Below are 22,479 nucleotides of genomic sequence, written 5' to 3' on the forward strand. Positions count from 1 at the left end.
GCACATAGACAACCATTGTGTAGGTGGAGGGTGCTGCTAACACACAAACCTAAAATTCTCGGGACAGCAGCATTTGTCCAAATTTCAATCTTAACTGTTCTATTTCATCAGAAACGATCTTAAAACAGGGCTTTAAGTGTAAAATACCGAACTAACCCTTTAAACTACAGAAGTACTCATAGAAATAAGCATTTAAATATATAATTACTGGGAGAAACTGAGGGACAACTAGTATATGATGTGGTGAGATGTAGGTATTTTATTTTAGTAGCCTGTTTTATAAAAATCTCAATGTTTTATCTATAACCTTTCAAAATTTCATATTACGTTTTGGCAATATAAATAACATCTATTCTGTACCAAATTACATTATTTCCCCCCAGTTTCGGTATATGAATAAAATATGCATTTTTTTTCTACCTCAAGTATGAGTATTTGATAATATAATTCTATATAACAAGTCATACAAGTCTGGTGTATCATATGATACAAAACAAGCATGCAAACATTTTTACAAGATATTTAATATTTTGTCTTAAATTGTGATAAACTGTCTACACACACACACACACACACACACACACACACACACGCACACACACACACACACACACACACACACACAGCTTTACAGGTATAGCTTCATGTTTATAGAGATAAATGCATTTTTCAGATGAGAGCTAAACATGACAAAATATATAAAGACTTACAGAGCTCTTCTGGAGGTTTTAATGACTGCCGATAATCTAATGAGACACTCGTCTGATTTCTTGAATTTCTGAAGCTCAAACTCCTCCAGCTCTTCCTCTGATGTCAACAACACAAAGGCTAAAGCAGACCACTGGGCAGGTGAAAGGTCACCAGATGAGAGACTTCCTTTGCTAAGGTGGGTCTGAATCTCGTTGACCAGAGTTTGGTCGTTCAGTTCATTCAGACAGTAGAACAGATTGATGGATCTCTCTGCAGGAAGATTATCTGCTAATTTCTGCTTGATGTACTGAACTATCTCCTTGTTGCACTGAACTATTTCCTTGTTCCTCCGGTCAGTGTCGTCTTTCTTTGTCAACCGACCTCGTAAGAGTCGTCGAACTATCCCCTTGTTGCTCTTGTCAGTGCCGTCTCGCTGTGTCAACAGACCTCGTAAGAGTCGTCGATTGGACTGGAGTGACAGACCGAGGAGGAAGCGAAGGAAAAGGTCCAGGTGTCCATTGTCACTCTTCAGCGCCTTGTCCACTGCAGTCTTGAGAAAATCAATCATGGTTTCATTTCTGTTTTCCTGTTCTGTAGACTCATGATCAAACACACTTGTCTTGTTGATGTCTAGAAACAGATGTGCATAAAGGGCTGCAATAAACTCTTGAATGCTCAGGTGAACAAAGCAGTACATGGTACCAAGAACGATCCCTGTTTCCTCCTTAAAGATCTGGGTACACATGCCTGAGTACACTGATGCCTTATAGACGTCAAGACCACAGGCTTCCAGGTCTGAGTCATAGAAGATCAGGTTGTTTTCTTCCAGCTGATGAAATGCCAGTTTCCCCAGTGAAAGGATGGCGTCTTTATCCCAGGAAACATCTGGTGTGTATTCTCCATCATATTTCCGGCGGCTCTGCTGGATCTGAAAGCGGAGAAAGTGTGTGTACATTTGTGTCAGAGTCTTGGGAGTGTCTTCAGTGTTTGATTCCTGCAGTGTTTTAGAGATCTCATCAGCCTGAGTGTTTCTCACATCATTATTTCTCTTCTCCTCCAGAATGTTCTGGAGAACAGTGGCTGAAATCCAGCAGAAGACTGGGATGTGGCACATGATAAAGAGACTCTTTGATTGTTTAACATGATCTATGATTGTGTTGGCTTGAATATCATCCTTGAATCTTTTTTTGAAGTACTCTTGCTTTTGTGCGTCGCTGAATCCTCGTATCTCTGTCAGCCGGTCGATACAGTCAGGAGGAATCTTACTGGCAGCTGCTGGTCTGCTGGTGATCCAGACGAGAGCAGAAGGAAGCAGATTTCCCTTCATGAGGTTCGTTAGGAGAACATCCAGAGAGGCTGGTGACGATACATCACGCCACGTCTCATTACAATCAAACTTCAGAGGAAGGCGACATTCGTCCAGTCCATCAAGGATGAACAGCACTTTGAACTGATTCCTTCTTGTGAGGTTCAGTCCTTTTGTCTCTGGGAAAAACTGAGTTATAAGGTCCATCAAACTTAGTTTTTCTTTCTCCTTTAAGTTCATCTCTCTGAATGGAAGAGGAAATATGAAGCTGATATCTTGATTTTCTTTTCCTTCAGCCCAGTCCAGAACAAACTTTTGCACAGAGACTGATTTCCCGATGCCAGCGACTCCTTTTGTCAGTACAGTTCGGATCTCCTCGTCTTGTTCAGGCGCTTCAAACAAATGTGTGCATTCAACCTGTATCTCTTGTGCTTCATGACGTCTGGAAGCAACTTCAATCTGTCTCACCTCATGTTCAGTATTGACCTGTTCACTGCCACCCTGAGTGATGTAGAGATCTGTGTAGATGTTATTCAGGAGTGTGGAGTCACCTTGCTTTGCAATTCCTTCAAACACACATTGATACTTCTTCTTTAGGCCACATTTCAGCTGATGAATGAAGAACAGCTCACCTAAACACAGGAACAGAAAATAGATAGTTTTAGTCTTCATTTTCTCTCCTACATTTATAAGAGACAATCAGACAGATGATGACGAGTCTCTTGCCTTCTAGAGCATCAGCAGCTTCATCTTGCTTCATCTCTCTCAGGTAATGTAGTGTGAGATCAAGAGCTGCTGATTTGATACTGGATCTGTTCTCATTAAAGTCCTTCACAAAGTGTTGTGTGTTCTCATGTTGTAATATTTTCTTTAACTTCTCCAGCTCATTCTTCAGAAATGTGATTATTTTCCTCTCAAGATCCTACAAAGAAAAGTAAGAGAAAAGACAGAATAACACAATAAGCCAAATTCTACATTTTGTCAACACTATTTTTTTTTTTGAACTATGTTTTTATTGAACTTTTCTTATACAGAAAAAAAGAAAAGGGTAAAAGAAAAGAAATCAATAAATAAACTTAAAAAAACAACAAAAAAAAAACAGAAAACAAACAAAAAAAACCCACAAGCCCTTGACAGCACTTCAAAAATACACCGCATACCAGTACACTATCCGCATTATTCATAAATTAACATATATCAAGTCTATTTATTTCCAGCAGATTTTTAATTAATGCCCACTTCTGTTGAAAAATGTCAGATTTAAACTGCAAATCTGCAGTCATCTTCTCAAATATGTATATCTGTTTCAGTTTATATGTCCATTCTGTCACAGTGGGTACATGCTGTCACAGTCCTCCGTCTGCACCAGTCTGTCTTGTCTTCAGCACTACACTTCCCAGGATCCTCTCGTCACCCTATCCCGTGTTCACTCCCTCATCAGCCACCTGTTCCTCGTCATCGTCATCTGTTTCACCTGTCTTCACCTCATTATGTTTGATTCTTCTGTGTATTTAGTTCCTTCTGTTTTAGTCAGTCTTTGTCGGTCGATGTAAATGTTACCCCGTGTTCCGCCTGCCTGTATCCTGTGTATTTGTGATTAAACCCTTGCATTGGAGCCTTTTGGAATCTGCCTGTTCTTCTGTCTGCACCCACACCCGTGACAGATCGACCGACCTCCAAAAATGGATTTAGCAGCTGTACAACTTCTCCTCCTGGAGCAGGAGGATCAATCCCTCGAGGCCCACACACAGAGGTATTTGGACTTGGTACCTCATGTTCACTATGATGACACAAGCCTCTGTGTGTTCTTCCGGGCAGGCCTAAACGCTGAAACCCAGGCACGCCTGCCCGGAGACGGGCCTCTAGGGGACTTTGTGGCCTATGTGGAGTGGGTGCTGGTGTCATGTGGATCTCCCTTTACCATGTATGACGTCACCAGCCCCACTCCATCGCTCGAGTGCTCTTCACCGCTGGTTCCGTCCAGCTCTCCAGAGATTGAATGCTCTTCACCGCTGGTTCCGTCCAGCTCTCCAGAGATTGAATGCTCTTCGCCGCTGGTTCCGTCCAGCTCTCCAGAGATTGAATGCTCTTCCCCGCTGGTTCCGCCCAGCTCTCCAGAGACTGAATGCTCTTCACCGCTGGTTCCGTCCAGCCCTCCAGAGACTGTATGCTCTTCATTGCTGGTTCCGTCCAGCCCTCCAGAGACTGTATGCTCTTCACTGCTGGTTCCGTCCAGCCCTCCAGAGTCTGTATGCTCTTCACAGCTGGTTCCGTCCAGCCCTCCAGAGACTGTATGCTCTTCACAGCTGGTTCCGTCCAGCCCTCCAGAGACTGTGTGCTTTTCATTGCTGGTTCCGTCCAGCCCTCCAGAGACTGTATGCTCTTCACAGCTGGTTCCGTCCAGCCCTCCAGAGACTGTATGCGCTTCACTGCTGGTTCCGTCCAGCCCTCCAGAGACTGTATGCTCTTCACTGCTGGTTCCGTCCAGCCCTCCAGAGACTGTATGCTCTTCACTGCTGGTTCCGTCCAGCCCACCAGAGACTGTATGCTCTTCACTGCTGGTTCTGTCCAGCTCTCCAGAGACCGTCCAGCCTGCGCCAGAGACCGTCCAGCCTGCGCCGGAGACCGTCCAGCCTGCGCCGGAGACCGTCCAGCCTGCGCCGGAGACCGTCCAGCCGGCGCCGGAGACCGTCCAGCCGGCGCCGGAGACCGTCCAGCCGGCGCCGGAGACCGTCCAGCCGGCGCCGGAGACCGTCCAGCCGGCGCCGGAGACCGTCCAGCCGGCGCCGGAGACCGTCCAGCCGGCGCCGGAGACCGTCCAGCCGGCGCCGGAGACCGTCCAGCCGGCGCCGGAGACCGTCCAGCCGGCGCCGGAGACCGTCCAGCCGGCGCCGGAGACCGTCCAGCCGGCGCCGGAGACCGTCCAGCCGGCGCCGGAGACCGTCCAGCCGGCGCCAGAGACCGTCCAGCCGGCGCCAGAGACCGTCCAGCCGGCGCCAGAGACCGTCCAGCCGGCGCCAGAGACCAGGATCCCACCCAGCCTCCCTCGCCCGCCTCCTCTCATCTGTCCTTGCTCTGCTCTCCTGCCCTTCAGCTCCCCTAAACCAGCCTGGTCCTTGGATCCCCGGTCTTCGCCTCACACCTCCTCCTCAGAGACACTTCCTCGGCCCTCTGTCCCATCAGCTCCCCCGTGGCTCCTACCTCCCTCAGCTCCTCCATGGCCCCTCAGTCCACCAGCTCGACCAGGCTCCCTCGACCCTCCGGACTCCCTTCGTTCCCTCGTCATCCTCCCTTCACCTTTGGACTTCCTTCCCTTTGCTCCGCACCGTCAGGTCACCCCCCCGGTTCTGTCGGACTCCTCACTCCCTCCAGTCACCCGTCAGCCCTCACTCCCTCTGGCCTCACCGTGTCCCTCTGTGCCCCTGTCGTCACTTCTGTCACCTGAGCCTACGGTGTCCCCATGGTCCCTCGGTCCCTCGTCAGCACCCGATGTCGTCTGTCCCTCTGCTTCACCCTGGTCTCCTCTACCATCTGCTCCGCCCCTGTCTGTCGGCCCCCTGGTGTTGTCAGCCCCGCTTCCATCGGCTCCACCAGGGGTCCTCCCTCCATCTGCTCCGCCCTGGTCTCGCCCTCAGCCTGCTCCGCCCTGGTCTCGCCCTCAGCCTGCTCCGCCCTGGTCTCGCCCTCAGCCTGCTCCGCCCTGGTCTCGCCCTCAGCCTGCTCCGCCCTGGCCACGCCCTCAGCCTGCTCCGCCCTGGCCACGTCCTCAGCCTGCTCCGCCATGGCCACACCCCTCTCAGCCCCCAGTTCGCCCCCCCTCCTTCCTCTGTTCTGCGGCGTGAGGTCACGCCTCCCGGGAGGGGGGAGTTCTGTCACAGTCCTCCGTCTGCACCAGTCTGTCTTGTCTTCAGCACTACACTTCCCAGGATCCTCTCGTCACCCTATCCCGTGTTCACTCCCTCATCAGCCACCTGTTCCTCGTCATCGTCATCTGTTTCACCTGTCTTCACCTCATTATGTTTGATTCTTCTGTGTATTTAGTTCCTTCTGTTTTAGTCAGTCTTTGTCGGTCGATGTAAATGTTACCCCGTGTTCCGCCTGCCTGTATCCTGTGTATTTGTGATTAAACCCTTGCATTGGAGCCTTTTGGAATCTGCCTGTTCTTCTGTCTGCACCCACACCCGTGACACATGCACCTTCATCCAGTTCACAGTGATTATTTTCCTAGCTGCCATTAACAATATATGCAATACAAATAAGTGGGATTTACTGAACAGATCTGGGGGGAAGCTATCTAGCAAGAAAAAATCTGGGCGCATTGGAATATCTCCTTCTAAAACTTTATCAATTTCCCTCTTAACCCCCTGCCAATACACTTGTATTTTTGGGCATTCCCAGAATATATGCACATAGTCCCCCACCATCCCACAATCTCTCCAGCATTGTGATAATGGCGAAGTACTGTCAAATTTGGCAACCACCAGTGGAACACAGTGGAAGAATCTCATTTTCATTTTCCAGTCAAATTCCTTCCACATTTGACTGCTAATACCCTTATGACAGCCAGCACATATATTTGTCCACATCTCATCCTCTATTACAATATTTAACTCTAGTTCCCAATTTATTTTTATATGAAATGTGTCATCAGACTGATCCTGCATTAACTTCCCATAAATATGAGCTATGTGATTTTTAGTAGGTAGATCATGTTCGATGATATTGATAAAATATTTTTCAACATTTGTTGGAGATCTTTTAATTATGTCCCAATGCTTATGAGTTGTGATATAATGTCGTAGCTGTAAATATCTAAAGAGATCATTAGATCTCAATGTGAACTTATCACATAACTGAGTAGAAGGTTTTATGGTTTCTCCATCAAAAATTTGATTAATTATCTTTAGACCACTCTCTTCCCATCTATTAAAGGCACTATCACATATAGAAGGAAGGAAATCTGGGTTGCCTTTAATAGGTATTGCACGTGATAAAGTTATTACTCCTCTAAACTTTTTTTGTATTGTGGACCAAATTTTGACAGTATGCTGAATCCATATATTTATTTTCTTCACTCTTTTCTGTGCTTGCAAGTCCATGAATGGCAGAACTGTCAAAGAGACTCCAGGAAGTGAATTATGTTCAATATTAACCCATTCTGCCTCTTTATCGATGCCAAGCCAAGCAGCCATAGCCCTAAGCTGAGCAGCGCTAGTATCTAAGATTAGGAAGGTTCAAACCTCCTGTGTCTTTATTTGACATAAGTATTTTAAGTCTTATTCTTGGTCTTTTATTTTGCCAGATAAATTTTGAAATACATTTTTCTAGTTTGTTAAACGCTGAGACTGGAACCAAAACAGGAAGAGATTGAAATAGGAAGAGAAGCCTCGGCAGTATATTCATTTTCACTGTTTCAATCCTTCCAAACATGGAGAGAGGTAGTATCTCCCATCTTGCCAAATCTTTTTTTATGATCTCAAAAAGCTGTGTGTAGTTAGCCGAATATAAATGCGATACCATAGGTGTAAGAGTAACACCCAGGTATTTGAAACCCTTACTAGACCATCGAAAAGATACTTCATTATCTAACTAATTAGGCCAACGTCCTGAAACCATCATTGCCTCGGATTTCTCCGCGTTTACCTTATATCCTGAAACTAAACCATAGTCTCTAAGGCACTCTAAAAGAGCCGGGATAGATGAAACGGGGTTTTCAATAAATAATAGTACGTCATCAGCGTATAATGATATTTTATGACACTTCCCTCCTTTATCTGTTATCCCCTGTATTCTGGTGTTGCTCCTTATTAACTCCGCTAGTGGCTCAATACTAAGAGCAAATAAAACTGGAGACATTGCATCTCCCTGATGAGTTCCCCTACCTAAATTAAAGAACTCTGAGCAGTGACCATTAACTCGAACTCTTGATTTAGGGTTTTTTTAAAAAAAAAATCTTTACCCATTTAACAAAAGTGTCATGAAAGCCCATATAATTAAGAGTCTGTTCCAGAAACACCCAGTCCACCCTATCAAATGCTTTCTCAGCATCTAAGCTGAGAAGCATTGAGGGTGTTTTACTATCTTTTCCAATTTGTTGTAAGTTTAAAGCTCTTCTTATGTTATTTGTTCCGAATCTTCTATTAATAAATCCAGTTTGATCCGGTTTGACCAATTTTTTAATATGCTTCTGAATTCTATTTGCTATTATTGAAGTTAAAATGTTCATATCCTGACATAGTAAGCTTATTGGTCTATAAGCCATACACTGTGTAGGGTCCTTTCCAGTTTTATGAATTACAGTAATTATTGCGTCAGACCATGAATGCGGGGGGTCTTCATCCTGCAGCACATAGTTAAACATCTTACATAAATTAGGAGCCAATTCATTTACAAATGCCTTATAAAGTTCCCCGGAGAATCCGTCCACCCCTGGTGACTTATTGTTTTTTAAATGTGCAATCGTCTCCCTAATTTCTTCTTCTGTGAGAGGGGATATAATTTCCTTTGCTACGTCTTCTGTTAGTTTATTTAATTTAATTGTTCGCAAAAATATTTTTACTTTTTCCTCCTTATTTATTAACTCCTGGCCTTCATATAATTTTTTATAATAATCTTCAAATGCATTAACTATATCGTTTGGTTGTGTTAACATTGTTGAGGTGTCTGGGTGTTTGATTTTTGGAACTACCCTACTTGCTTGAGCCTTACGTAATTGAAAGGCCAAGAGCCTACTAGCTTTATTACTCATCTCATAATATTTTCTGCTTACAAATCTGAGTGCCCCCTCTGCTTTATATGTAAGCAAATCATCCAATTTCTTTCTTTCCTTCCTTAAGCATTCTAGAATTTTTATTTTACCTGTTTGTTTATGTTCAGTTTCCAGTTTCCTGATTTCATTCTCTATCTCATTTTGTTTGGCTAATCTCAATTTTTTATTCCTGGATGTTATTTCTATTATTTTACCTCTCGTCACTGCTTTAGCCCCCTCCCACAAAATAGATGTGGTAATCATTAATATCAAAGTATTCAATCAATTGTTGTCTTATTTCTTCTTTCGCCTTACAATCATTTATTCCTGAGGCATTTAATCTCCAGTATTTAAATTGTTTTCCTTGTGTGGCGGGCAGTACAAAAGAGAGAGAGAACCAGAAAGAACATCGACTACGCCACCCTGGTCGCTAAGCCAGGGAAAGTGTCCTATTAAAGACACACAGGTTCGGTGTCTCCCTTATATAAAGACTCTGAGACGTGGATATAGAAAAATACAAAAAAGATTCTTTATTTAGACAAAGATAAAAATGCTGGTGTGCCAGTCAGTTAGGTTAACTAGAACCTCACACAATAACAGCTCACAGGGCTCGTGATCACCAGAAGCAGGATGGGCTAGTGCCAGACGTCGCTAGTCTTAGCGATGGTAAAGGAGCACCCACACGTGCACCACACTTCACACTCAATCACGTCAACTAAGACCAATCACTATGGATTGCAGACCACACACTGTGTCTCATCAGGAACCGTCACCAAAATTGGACAACTAGCCCTCCTGCTCCGGGCTCACCGTGCCTGAAACACAAGAAATGAAGAATTACAAAAATAAATCAAAAAAAAAATTAATTCAAACAATCATACTCATGGGTACCCAATGTACAGGACACCACATACGAGACATACAATACTATGCGCAACTAGACAAGACACTCCACAATCCACTCAAACCTGCACTCATCAGTGTCAGTGATTGTGAATGGATCGCTACGGGCCCACAGGAACAGTCTCCCTAGGCCGGTTACCACTCACAATCCCTCGTTTCCTTGGAACCAGTCAGGGATAAATCACAGTGAGCAAAGAAAAATAAACATTATTCACAATCCAAACAAAACACCAAACAAGCACCCAAAAATAATAAACAAAACAATACATCAACGAAATCACAAATAATAAAACAACCCCAAGAAAAACACAGAATGTAAATTAATTAATTACCCCCACCCAACTAATACAGCCAAATCACTCAACAAAAACAAAATAAAACATTAGCAGTGCGGAGGCGTGCTCAGACGTGAGCAACTGCACTGAAGCATGTTGGTAAAGGAATGAACACAAAAAAACTAAATGAAATTGTAATGGGAACAAAACAGCAGCGACGACAAGTCCTAGAGCCGGTAAGTGTAGTCTTCAAGTGCCCTTAAAACGGCAGATCAAGTCACCTGCAAAAGCCTGACTATGAGCTAAAATATGCATAGCATTAATTTACTATTGTACAATTGCTGGCACATACCAAACATGCGGAGATCGCGCCACTCGTCCAGTCGGCAAGAGATGAACAGTCATGATAAGCTGGAATACACAAACCCCATAATAATAACTATACGCTCATTAATTAAATACAGCCGAAAGGGCCAGAGAGAGAGACCTACCAGGAAGTCAAGCAGCAATACACCCCCGATGCTGAATGCAATTCATACCCGAAACGGTCGTCTACGGCAACCAGCGCGGGTTGCCAGGCATGCAACCCTCAGCACAACGAGTGCTTTTCTGCAAACAGCCCAGAACCTGACAAGAGTAACACTCAATCTAATGTTCGTTAGGCTCGAGCCTTAAAAAAAAAAAAACACAGCCGTCCCACTCACCTCAGCCAGAGCACCAGACAGTCGCAAAAATAATGACGTGCTAGAACGCGGTCGCACATTCACGCAATCTCCGGTGACACCACTTTAATATACCCCTTGGAATGAATTACCTTAATCTATCAATGAATTGAGTGCTGATTACCTGCGTGCATCTAGGGCGGAGTCTCAATCTAGAGAGAGAACATCAACAAACAGCGGCACTTCACTACAATCTACCCCTCCCCTTTGCATCGTCGCCCCGACGATGAACCATCCAACCATCACGTTATTCAGATCCAAGGTCTGAACACTGCAGTTACAGAATGGGACGCTGGGGATGCCACATCCAACAGAGACCTAGGGAGATGGTAAAGATTGGTGTGACGGCCGGCAGTCACTCTTCCAGTCCTCCGCTGCTGTACCTCGCCCCCCCCGGCCTCCCTACCCCATCGCATGGACCCCACCACTGAACTAGTTTCGTCCCGACTAGTCTCATCAGGGATAACCACTCGTCCCCTGGGGATGGGGTCTAAAGACCCTGCTGCCAATGGTGGGGCAATTTGCTTAGGTGAAGCTAGCTGCACACCACCAGGGCCACCAGAGAAACTTCCAGTAGACACTCTCACCAGATCCATTTCCTCTTCCTCCTCTTCCTGCAGTGACACCGGGACCAGGGGACCACCCGAATTACTGGGGAGGGCAGGACCCGAGGGCTCCCTCTGGGTCCGACTCTTAAGCAGCGAGCGGTGAACAGTTTTCACTGAATTAAGATCTTCCACTGGTGCTATAGTGTAAACCGCACCCCCCTCTCGAGGCCCTCTCACTACCTGGTAGACAACTGGGCTCCATAGATCGTGAATCTTATGGCGACCCCTTACCCCATAGTCACGGAGGTACACTAATTGTCCCTCAACCAGAGGGTCATTCTTGATATGCTGATCGTGCCTTTCCTTACGCCTCGCAGCTACCATCTGTAAACGTTGCCGTGCTCCTTCAAATGCCACTTGCAGCCTAGTTTGGTGTTCGACGACCCATTCATGCACTTTCCCTGCCACTGGTTCCTGCACCCTACCCAACAAGAAATCAACTGGCAAACGGGGTTCTTGGCCAAACATTAAAAAATGTGGAGACTCCCCGGTGGCTTGATGAGGGGTGGTATTGTAGGAAAAGAGGAGCTGTGGAAGACAAGCCACCCAGTCCCTCTTTCTGGAAACGGGCAGTGTGCGCAACAGATTGTGCAAAGTTCGATTGAAGCGCTCACACTGGCCATTACCAGCTGGGTGGTAGGGTGTGGTGCGAGACTTATCTACCTCATACAGGCTGCAAAGCTGGCGAAGCAAGAGAGATTCAAAATTTCGCCCTTGGTCAGAGTGGAGACGACTGGGCACCCCAAACTTATAGAACCACTCAGTTACCAGGGTCTGGGCCACCGTTTCCGCTCTCTGATCCCTAGTTGGCACAGCAAGGGTGTATTTGCTGAACACGTCTGTCATTACCAACACATTTTCTACTCCGGACCTAGAAGGTTCCAACAGTGTAAAGTCTATGGCCAAAATTTCGTTAGGCCTAGAGGCCAACAAATGACCCATAAAGCTTTGAGCCAAAGGATGCGAATCTTTAGCTACCTGACATCTCTCACACTCCTGGCACCACCGCTCCACATCTGATGACAAGCCAGGCCAATAACATCGCTGTCTAATCAGTTCAGTGGTACGCTCGATGCCCTGATGTCCGTGTTGTTGATGTAACTGCCTGAGGACATCAGACCTCAACACCGCGGGCAATAACAATTGACAAATCTCCTCTCCCCCACTCGGAGCCCTAACCCTGCGATAGAGTACCCCCTCCCTCTCTAACAGGCGATCCCACTGACGGAGAAGTACCACGGCTGGAGTAGACATGCGTCGTCGCTCCTCAGACCCAGGACGTGCCTTGCGTCTCCAAAAAGTCAAAATCTCAGAAATCACAGGGTCTTCTTCCTGTAACAAACTCAAATCGACAGGTGAGTAACCAGGCATTGTAGTGATCACCCGCTGTACTGCTTCAACAATTGGCTGCAGCCCCACAGCTTGCTGCAATGACACTGGTACCACCGTCCCTGGGACTAAGTCGCCTACGGCCCCTTGCTCGGGTGGATTCTGCCTGGAAAGGGCATCAGCATTCTTATTGCTCCTTCCTGATCTATACCGGATCTCGAAGTCAAAAGCCGCCAACTGGGAAGCCCAGCGCTGCTCCACCGCCCCGAGTTTTGCCGAGGTCAGATGACTGAGAGGATTATTATCCGTAAAGACCACACACTTATTACCCAACAGATATTCACGAAATTTCTCAGTCATGGCCCACTTGAGCGCAAGAAACTCCAACTTCATGGAGCTGTAATTATCCATATTACGCTCAGTGGGCCTAAGACTGCGACTCGCATATGCAATGGGACGTACCCTACCCTCGTTTTCCTGTGAGAGGACGGCTCCCAACCCTCCATGACTAGCATCCACCTCCAGGATGAAGGGCAAGGAAAAGTCCGCGTATGCAAGCACTGGGGCTGAGGTTAGTCTCTCTTTTAATTGCTCAAAGCCTGACTGGCACTGCTCATCCCAGGCGCCCTCCAAACTTAAACCGTTTCGTTTCCTAGACTTTGGTTTGTCCCGAGAACACTCAGCCACTAGCCTATGCAGGGGGGCTGCCAGCCTAGCAAACCCCTCGACAAAACGCCGGTAGTAACTGGCAAATCCAAGAAACGAGCGTAATTCGGTGACCGTGTTTGGACGACGCCACTGAGCCACAGCTTCAGTTTTACTAGGGTCGGTTGCCACACCCTGGGCGGATATAACATGGCCCAAATACCTCACCTCGGTCTTGAAAAACGCACACTTCTCCATCTTAACCTTCAGGCACTCATGTTCCAATCGGCTCAAGACCACCTCCAGCCTCTCCAAGTGCTGCTCTACAGAGGAAGAAAACACCACAATGTCATCCAAGTATAAAAGTAATGATTGGCACTGCTGGTCACCAAATAGTCGCTGCATAAGTCGCTGGAATGTGCTGGGGGCATTGCAGAGCCCAAACGGCATTCGATTCCACTCGAATAACCCGAATGGGGTGCAAAAAGCAGTCTTTGGCTTATCCCCCTCTGACATGGGAACCTGATTGTACCCGCTGGTTAAATCCAAAGTGGAGAACCAGCGGGCACCAGTCAGGGCGTCCAGTGACTCCTCAATCCGAGGCAATGGAAATGCGTCCTTCCTCGTCTTAGAATTTAGTTGACGGTAGTCCACACACATGCGCAGACTACCGTCCTTTTTCTTTACAAGCACAATTGGAGAGGCATAGGGGCTACAACTCTCCCGTACCACCTGAGCATCCAACAGCTGATTAATGTGTGCTCTTACCACTTCATACTCCGATGGGGGGATTCGCCGATACCGTTGTCGAACTGGGGTGTCATCTATAAGTGGAATATCGTGTGCAATGATATTAGTACACCCCAAATCCCCTTCAAAAGCAGAAAATACCGACTGATACTTCACCAAGAGAGCCCTAACCTTACGTTGCTCATCGCTGGACAGGAGGGACAAGTCCAACGCATCAATTTGGCCTGGAACTGTTGGAATACTCACTTGCGGGGTGATGGACCACATCCTACAGGAAATAGACTTCACTTCAGTGACGCCTGGGGGCAAACTGACCACATTCACATTCGTTAAAGTGCCTATTACTCGGCGAGGGAAAAGCAAAACATCAGCACTCCCTACATTAACCACTGGAACATAAACAGTGCCCTTAACCACTCGAACCAAAGCAGGAGAAACCAATAACCCCATAGGGAGCCCAAATTCTGGAGGTTCAAGGAGCGCAGTAACGTTAGAATAATGCTCCGAACAAGTTGCGGCTACCAGCTTAATGGTGCCACCAGGTATGCGGTATGCCCGAGGGCCGCGGGTCTTAACCGGACCCGTTTCCACAACTGGAGGACAAGCGCTGGTTTGGTGACAATATTGCAATGCCCGAACAACAGAGCCGGGAGCATTCGCTACTGGCGGAAATTCAAAAAGGGAGGGGCCATGTTGTCCCAAGAGTCCCTGGTAACACCTACCCAGTACATTCATCCCCAAAACTCCAGGGACCTTAGCACTCATGCCACCCGGAGGATCTTTGACCACTAGCACACCACATTGCGGTACTAATTTCCCGCAAAGCTCAACATCCAATTCCATATATCCTATATATGGAATGGAAAGTCCATTTGCAGCCTTAAGTTGCAACCATTGACAGGTCCGAAGGCGTTCCTGTCCCCATGGCTCAAAGTACTTTAAAAAGCAACTCTCCGTAAGAGTAGATACCATTGACCCAGTATCGATCAAACATGGTACTGGAATGCCACCCATAAGAGCATTAATATGAGGGCAAGGTGACATCAAATTTAACATGGGGTCAGGAATCTCCAATACATCTGAGCCGATGTTCCCTCCCACCGAGCTGTGGCTCTGCAACTCAGCGGGGGCTAGTTTTCCGATGGCAACGGGCCTGAATGATGCAACTCCCCCTCACTGGCCCCCGGATCGTCTCTTCTAGAAGCGGGAGCCCGACATGGAACGCGTTCCCCGTCGCACTCCCTCGCAAAATGCCCCGGTTTTTGACACCTTCTACAGATAACCGAACTGTTGCGAAAAGGACGAGTTTGACTACGAGAACGCTGAAACGGGTCCTGTAACCGAGCTAGATTTTGTGTGAGTTGAGTTAGCTGCTGTTGCTGCAATTTTAACATCTCTCTCAACTCACCCATCTCAGACCGCTGAGGAGAGTCACAACCACCCGGACGAACACCCTGTACACCGTATTGAAAACCATGTGCCGAGGGGAGAGAATGACTGCGGCCTCTTGCCCCACCCAGCATGCCCTCCTGCTCCCACCTAATAGCTTCCCTGCGAACCTCCAACAGAGTGGCACTAGGTTGACGCCGAACCAACTGTTTAAGCTCGCGGCGAAGAGCACTATCGGCCACATGCTCCACGAATTGATCACGAAGCAAGGTTTCGGTATTTGACATGACCGTAGGCGATTGCTGCTTGACTTGCTCCAAAAGGCTCATTAAAGCAAGTGAAAACTCCAACAGAGTCTCACCATCATGTTGCCTCCTGGAGAAAAAGGCCTCCTGCAAGGCAACATATGATTTAGAGCAGCCATACACTTCTTTCAAAGCCGTAATAATCTTTTCGGGATCTTCCCGCTCCCCAACAGGCCTATACTTTATCTCATCACGTGCCTCCCCCTCTAAATGGTCGAAAAGAAAGAAGGCCTTGTCGGCTGTGGAAAAATGACGGGACCGCATGCAGGCCTGTGCCTCCTCAACCCATTCGTTAATTCCTATACCCGATCTACCATTAAATTTAGGGCACCTTCGGTCCCTCGGTATAAAAACGTACCTTTCCGTAGGAATAGTACCCACATCAATAGCCTGAAGAGGAGCAATTGACGGACTAGGTACATTGGAACCATGGCCCAGATCTGAAGGCCCTGCAAGAGCTTGATCTTGCCGCAACTTTGCATTATCAGCTCGTAATTGGGCCACGAGCTCCCTCAATTCTTGCAACTCGTCTTCCATGTCCACAAAACCCAATAGAAGGAAAACTAGTCAAGAACCCCCAAATAGAGTTACCTGTGGTCACTGTCCCCGCTGCTGTCCTGCTCCCAACACCTAAGAAAAAACAACAACAACAAATATATCCACGCCTCAGATCAAAAAAAAAAAAAAAGGAAACCCTGCCGACTATACGCCAAATGTGGCGGGCAGTACAAAAGAGAGAGAGAACCAGAAAGAACATCGACTACGCCACCCTGGTCGCTAAGCCAGGGAAAGTGTCCTATTAAAGACACACAGGTTCGGTGTCTCCCTTATATAAAGACTCTGAGACGTGGATATAGAAAAATACAAAAAAGATTCTTTATTTAGACAAAGATAAAAATGCTGGTGTGCCAGTCAGTTAGGTTAACTAGAACCTCACACAATAACAGCTCACAGGGCTCGTGATCACCAGAAGCAGGATGGGCTAGTGCCAGACGTCGCTAGTCTTAGCGATGGTAAAGGAGCACCCACACGTGCACCACACTTCACACTCAATCACGTCAACTAAGACCAATCACTATGGATTGCAGACCACACACTGTGTCTCATCAGGAACCGTCACCAAAATTGGACAACTAGCCCTCCTGCTCCGGGCTCACCGTGCCTGAAACACAAGAAATGAAGAATTACAAAAATAAATCAAAAAAAAAATTAATTCAAACAATCATACTCATGGGTACCCAATGTACAGGACACCACATACGAGACATACAATACTATGCGCAACTAGACAAGACACTCCACAATCCACTCAAACCTGCACTCATCAGTGTCAGTGATTGTGAATGGATCGCTACGGGCCCACAGGAACAGTCTCCCTAGGCCGGTTACCACTCACAATCCCTCGTTTCCTTGGAACCAGTCAGGGATAAATCACAGTGAGCAAAGAAAAATAAACATTATTCACAATCCAAACAAAACACCAAACAAGCACCCAAAAATAATAAACAAAACAATACATCAACGAAATCACAAATAATAAAACAACCCCAAGAAAAACACAGAATGTAAATTAATTAATTACCCCCACCCAACTAATACAGCCAAATCACTCAACAAAAACAAAATAAAACATTAGCAGTGCGGAGGCGTGCTCAGACGTGAGCAACTGCACTGAAGCATGTTGGTAAAGGAATGAACACAAAAAAACTAAATGAAATTGTAATGGGAACAAAACAGCAGCGACGACAAGTCCTAGAGCCGGTAAGTGTAGTCTTCAAGTGCCCTTAAAACGGCAGATCAAGTCACCTGCAAAAGCCTGACTATGAGCTAAAATATGCATAGCATTAATTTACTATTGTACAATTGCTGGCACATACCAAACATGCGGAGATCGCGCCACTCGTCCAGTCGGCAAGAGATGAACAGTCATGATAAGCTGGAATACACAAACCCCATAATAATAACTATACGCTCATTAATTAAATACAGCCGAAAGGGCCAGAGAGAGAGACCTACCAGGAAGTCAAGCAGCAATACACCCCCGATGCTGAATGCAATTCATACCCGAAACGGTCGTCTACGGCAACCAGCGCGGGTTGCCAGGCATGCAACCCTCAGCACAACGAGTGCTTTTCTGCAAACAGCCCAGAACCTGACAAGAGTAACACTCAATCTAATGTTCGTTAGGCTCGAGCCTTAAAAAAAAAAAAAACACAGCCGTCCCACTCACCTCAGCCAGAGCACCAGACAGTCGCAAAAATAATGACGTGCTAGAACGCGGTCGCACATTCACGCAATCTCCGGTGACACCACTTTAATATACCCCTTGGAATGAATTACCTTAATCTATCAATGAATTGAGTGCTGATTACCTGCGTGCATCTAGGGCGGAGTCTCAATCTAGAGAGAGAACATCAACAAACAGCGGCACTTCACTACAATCGTCCTAACTAAAATTTTAGCCTAACTGGAGCATGATCCGATATAGTTATGGGATCTATATAGCATTCTTTGACATTATGCAAATCTGCTTTAGATGTACAGAAGAAATCAATTCTAGAATAACTGCCATGTACATGTGACATAAAGGTAAAATCCTTTTTAGGATGCATGTGTCTCCAAATATCTATTAGACCTAATTCTCTCATTATTCCTGAAAGAGCTTTTGCTTTTTTTGACTGTGTTCCCCTAACTGCTGGTAACCTATCCGTATGACTATCTAATACACAGTTAAAATCACCACAAATTAAATACATTCCCTCGCCTTTCTGTGCCAAAAGAGAGAAAACATTCTTGGAAAATTGTGGGTAGTCCTCATTAGGTGCGTAAATATTAAGAATAGTAATTTTAATGCCTGCAATTGTTCCAACTACCATGACGTATCTCCCCTCTTTATCTTTGTATACTTGCTCCATATTAAAAAAAACAGACTTGGCCCCATTCCCTCCTCAATTTTAAATGTTCCCCATCGGACAGGTGCGTCTCTTGAAGCAATGCAATAGAGCATTGCATTTTTCTAAGCTGGTTAAATATTTTCTTTCTTTTAATTGGGCTGCTCAGTCCTTTCACATTGTAACTGACACAAATTAAATTATCCATTGACATTGGTATAAATGTTGTGTGCGCTAGTCACCATATATATTCCAGTAATATATGTAAAAAGAAAATATTAAAAAACACTTTAAATTGGCTGTCAAGGGTAAATAATTAACATTAACAAAAACAGGAACTATGTACACGAACAAGACTTCCACACCTCCATTCGGCCAAGTTCTTGTCTCGTAGGCCAAATCCCGATGTAAGAAGGGCAGGGAATTGTGACGCTGACTCCCTGGGGTATCCAAAGTGCACCAAGTGCGCTCAGCCATTTTTAGAACACGGCCGCCTCCAAGAGTGATTTCCACTCAGCAAAATGTCAGCAAGGTTCCGTCAATTTAAAAAAAAAAAATGATAATAATAAAAAAAAAAATCAATTATTATCCCGAGAATATCGAAGGGGGGAAAAAAAGAAAAAAAGAAATATATTTTAGTTCTCACATTCTGAAGCAGAAATATCCAGTTCAAATATAGGCTACCTCTTTACATTCGAGCTATTCAATCCTGCAAAAATGCTTGAAGGTCCGCGTCGGACAGCAGCGCTGTACTTGATCCACGTCTACCTTTACTTTGCACTGACCATCTAGCCTTCGATATTTCTCTTACTTGTCGGTCTCGTTCATCCACTCGGACTTTAATTCCCATTTCCCGCAGGGGTGGTGCAGCATCCATCAGGGTAGGAAAAGTTTTAACTCCCGCATCCAGGTAGATCCTTATCTGTGCTGGATAGATACACTGAGCTCGCACATCCTTCGTCTTGAGTTGTTTCATTGCGTCTCGTACCTGCGCTCTCTTCCTCTGTAACTCAGGCGAGTAGTCGTTGTCAAAGTAGATCCGTTTCGCGTTGTAAAGGACCTGTGACCAGGCTTTTCGTAGAATTGCGTCCTTAACCGCATAGTCTAGGAATCTCACTATTATCGATCTCGGGGGTGCGGCGGGGTCTTTTGGTTTATCTGCAAAGGCCCTGTGCGCCCTTTCAATCTTTATATCCATATCCTGAGGTAACTGTAGGACTGTGTTGAGCAGGCCCAAAACAAACTCCGCCGTGTTTTCTTCTTCGCTGCCCTCTGGAACTTGATATATTCTTAGATTATTCCGGCGAAGTCTATTTTGCAAGTCCTCGCATCTACCTGTGAGATCCGCCTCACGTTCCAGTAGATATCGTAGCGCTCTTTCATGAGATCATCCCCGTCTCCTCAGCAGCGCTGATCCGTTTCTCCGTCTCCTCGATCCTGCTCTCCAAACCATTTATTTGGCATTTTAAGTCCTCAACCGAGGTCTCCACTTTTGTCAGCGATATTTTTGTTTGTTTATGCCCATCTTGATTTTCTTTTCTTAGCGATTTCAGTTCTTCCATCACTTCAGTAAGGTCGGGAGTACGCGGGCTAAATTTAGCGGGCCTAGTAGGGCTAGGTGATCGTTTCTTATCATCTCTTTCTCTCAAATTTTCATTTTTTGAGGTAGTCTTGTGTCTCGTTGCTGTACTCATTCTGAAAAACTCTGAATATATCTGAATTAGCTATGTAAATCGGGATTTATTGCATCAATCGACGGAGCCTAACTTTCAAGCGTGTGCCATCTCTCTGACGCCACCGGAAGTCCCCTTGTCAACACTATTTATTAATAATTATAATCTATGTACATAAAAATCCAGTTAAAAGACCAACATGCTAACCAAGTTGTGCTAAAATGTGTTTAAAACTAAAAAAAGGAGATGAAGAAAAATTTATTAAATTTCGTTGTTCAATAACATATTTATTTTTTTAGATATTTATTAAACATTAATAAAAATGTGTTTTCTTACCTGGAAGATCCCAAGAAGATTGTCTTTGAAATTCTCGTGGTTTCTGTGAGTCTGAAGGTCTGAGTCTAATGTCTCATATTGAAACCTGTAATCACATTAGTAAAATAAAATACTAACTGATATTTTACAGAAAGAGAAATAAGCATTAGCTGTGAATACTCTGACAAATATTTGATCTAAACTTGTTTCATGATTGGTATTCACTGATACAACTTTTAAACACAGTTAACACATGATAGAATAATTAGCAACACAAAATACCTTTTATTAGATGATGGTGTTTTCTCACTGAAGTCTGGTACATCATCTTTAGACCGATCACTCTTCAGAGACACAGAGCTGGACACATGTGAAAAAGTGCATTAGAACAGAACGCCAATGAAATGTTTACCCGGCAAAGCTTTAAAGCACGAGCAAATAATGAGCTTTTGTGATTGCGAATAAGTGCAGTGTCCTGTGAGTGTAACTCTACCGCCGCTTTAACACGTGATGTGAATGTACGTTGAGTTTTACAGAACTGCAGCTGATATAATGTGCGCTGTAGCACTATATATTTTAGTTTCCTAACATTATTGTGTTTCCAGAACAATGTAATAATGAATAAATCTACTGAAATCAGGGCTGCCAACTCTCACACATTGAGCGTGAGACTCACGCAATTTAGGCAATTCTCACGCTCTCACGCCACACCCCCGATTTCTCACGCTAAAGTGTCAAGCCAGTCGGCAAAATACTTGAAAGATAAGTTTATCTATAAATCCACCAGTTGAGCCACTCATGATCGACTAGTTTTAACACAAATTAGTTAAAATATCCTCTAATCTAGTCTAGGGCGATCACCGATCATGCATGCGAGACAGATGTTGAGCTCCTAACGGCGCGGACGCAAAACCAGGACTGGAGTCAAAGCCAATTCCTCTCTGCACTCTATGCCTAAGCATTCTGTTATCACTCCGATTATATCCACTACGGGTTTTCCAGTCTCACTCACAGGAAAAACTGCTCCGTGTTCGCGTGAGCAAAGTGCACACGTTTCTCTAAAAACACCCAGCACAACAGAATGCCTATTTTTAAAGTCTTGTGCTGTTTTATGAAGGCAAAAAGCCATATCATGGTTTCGTTTTTTAGTTAATTGGCAAAATATGACACTAGAGACCTTCCTGTTAGTTTATAACATCTCATGTTCGGCAAAAGGCAGATTCGAACTCAGTTCGGAGCGCATCAACAGCTCTTCCACGAACTACAGGCTTTACGATCTACACCACTATAGCTGTTCCGTAATGGGTATGTTTTTGGTGTAAAGACAGGCACTAAAGGCGGCTTTAGTGCAAATATAGGCTATGCGCACAATTCTTGGTGTTCCTGTGTCACGCCAAGTTTGAATACACAAAGCACAAAATGAGATTCAAAAGCGTAGATTATCAATGAATAATGACTAAAATGGACATACTTTACAATAAGGGTGTATTATATATAATATATATACTGTATATATATAGGCTATGCGCACCGACGACCAGAACAACCCCCCCCCCCTTGCGATAAGTCTCACGCCAGACTAAACTCAAAAGTTGGCAGCTCTGACTGAAATTTCCACCATAACGGTGGAGTGTGATGTGTCAGACGTAGGGCTACCACATTTTTAAATTACTATTAGTATTATTTGAAGTTAACATATATACACAAAGGCTTTCTTTAAAGTGAATTTCAAATTTTAATTAATTGTATCTTAATTTTAATCAATTTTTACATCAACCAATTGCCTTGATATAATAAATAAGTAAATAGTATAAAATAGGTCATCACAAAATGGAGGTGCCGGTGCGTGAACTCTCGTCTCAAATGAAACGAAACTCAGAGTATAGCTTAAGGTAGGCTACTGCCTCACAGACCTGATAAATATGTAGAA

At 45.2% G+C, this 22,479-nt stretch overlaps 1 protein-coding gene across 1 annotated transcript in view; it reads right to left on the minus strand.

Moving 5' to 3' along the window:
- The window catches only part of LOC148997427 (NACHT, LRR and PYD domains-containing protein 3-like), a 280,163-nt gene extending 259,538 nt beyond the window's left edge, over positions 1-20,625 (minus strand). Inside the window, exons 1-3 of the mRNA XM_089122499.1 lie at positions 20,571-20,625; positions 2,723-2,918; positions 711-2,628 (exon numbers count right to left, since the gene is read on the minus strand). Of these exons, the coding sequence (XP_088978625.1) occupies positions 711-2,628; positions 2,723-2,756 (1,952 nt within the window). The 5' untranslated portion in view covers positions 2,757-2,918; positions 20,571-20,625. The remainder of the gene's footprint in view (positions 1-710; positions 2,629-2,722; positions 2,919-20,570) is intronic.
- Between the last annotated feature and the right edge of the window lie 1,854 nt (positions 20,626-22,479).

Source organism: Pimephales promelas, chromosome 2 (genome assembly GCF_988280905.1).
Source record: "Pimephales promelas chromosome 2, fPimPro1.hap1.1, whole genome shotgun sequence".
Classification (NCBI taxonomy): Eukaryota; Metazoa; Chordata; class Actinopteri; order Cypriniformes; family Leuciscidae; genus Pimephales; species Pimephales promelas.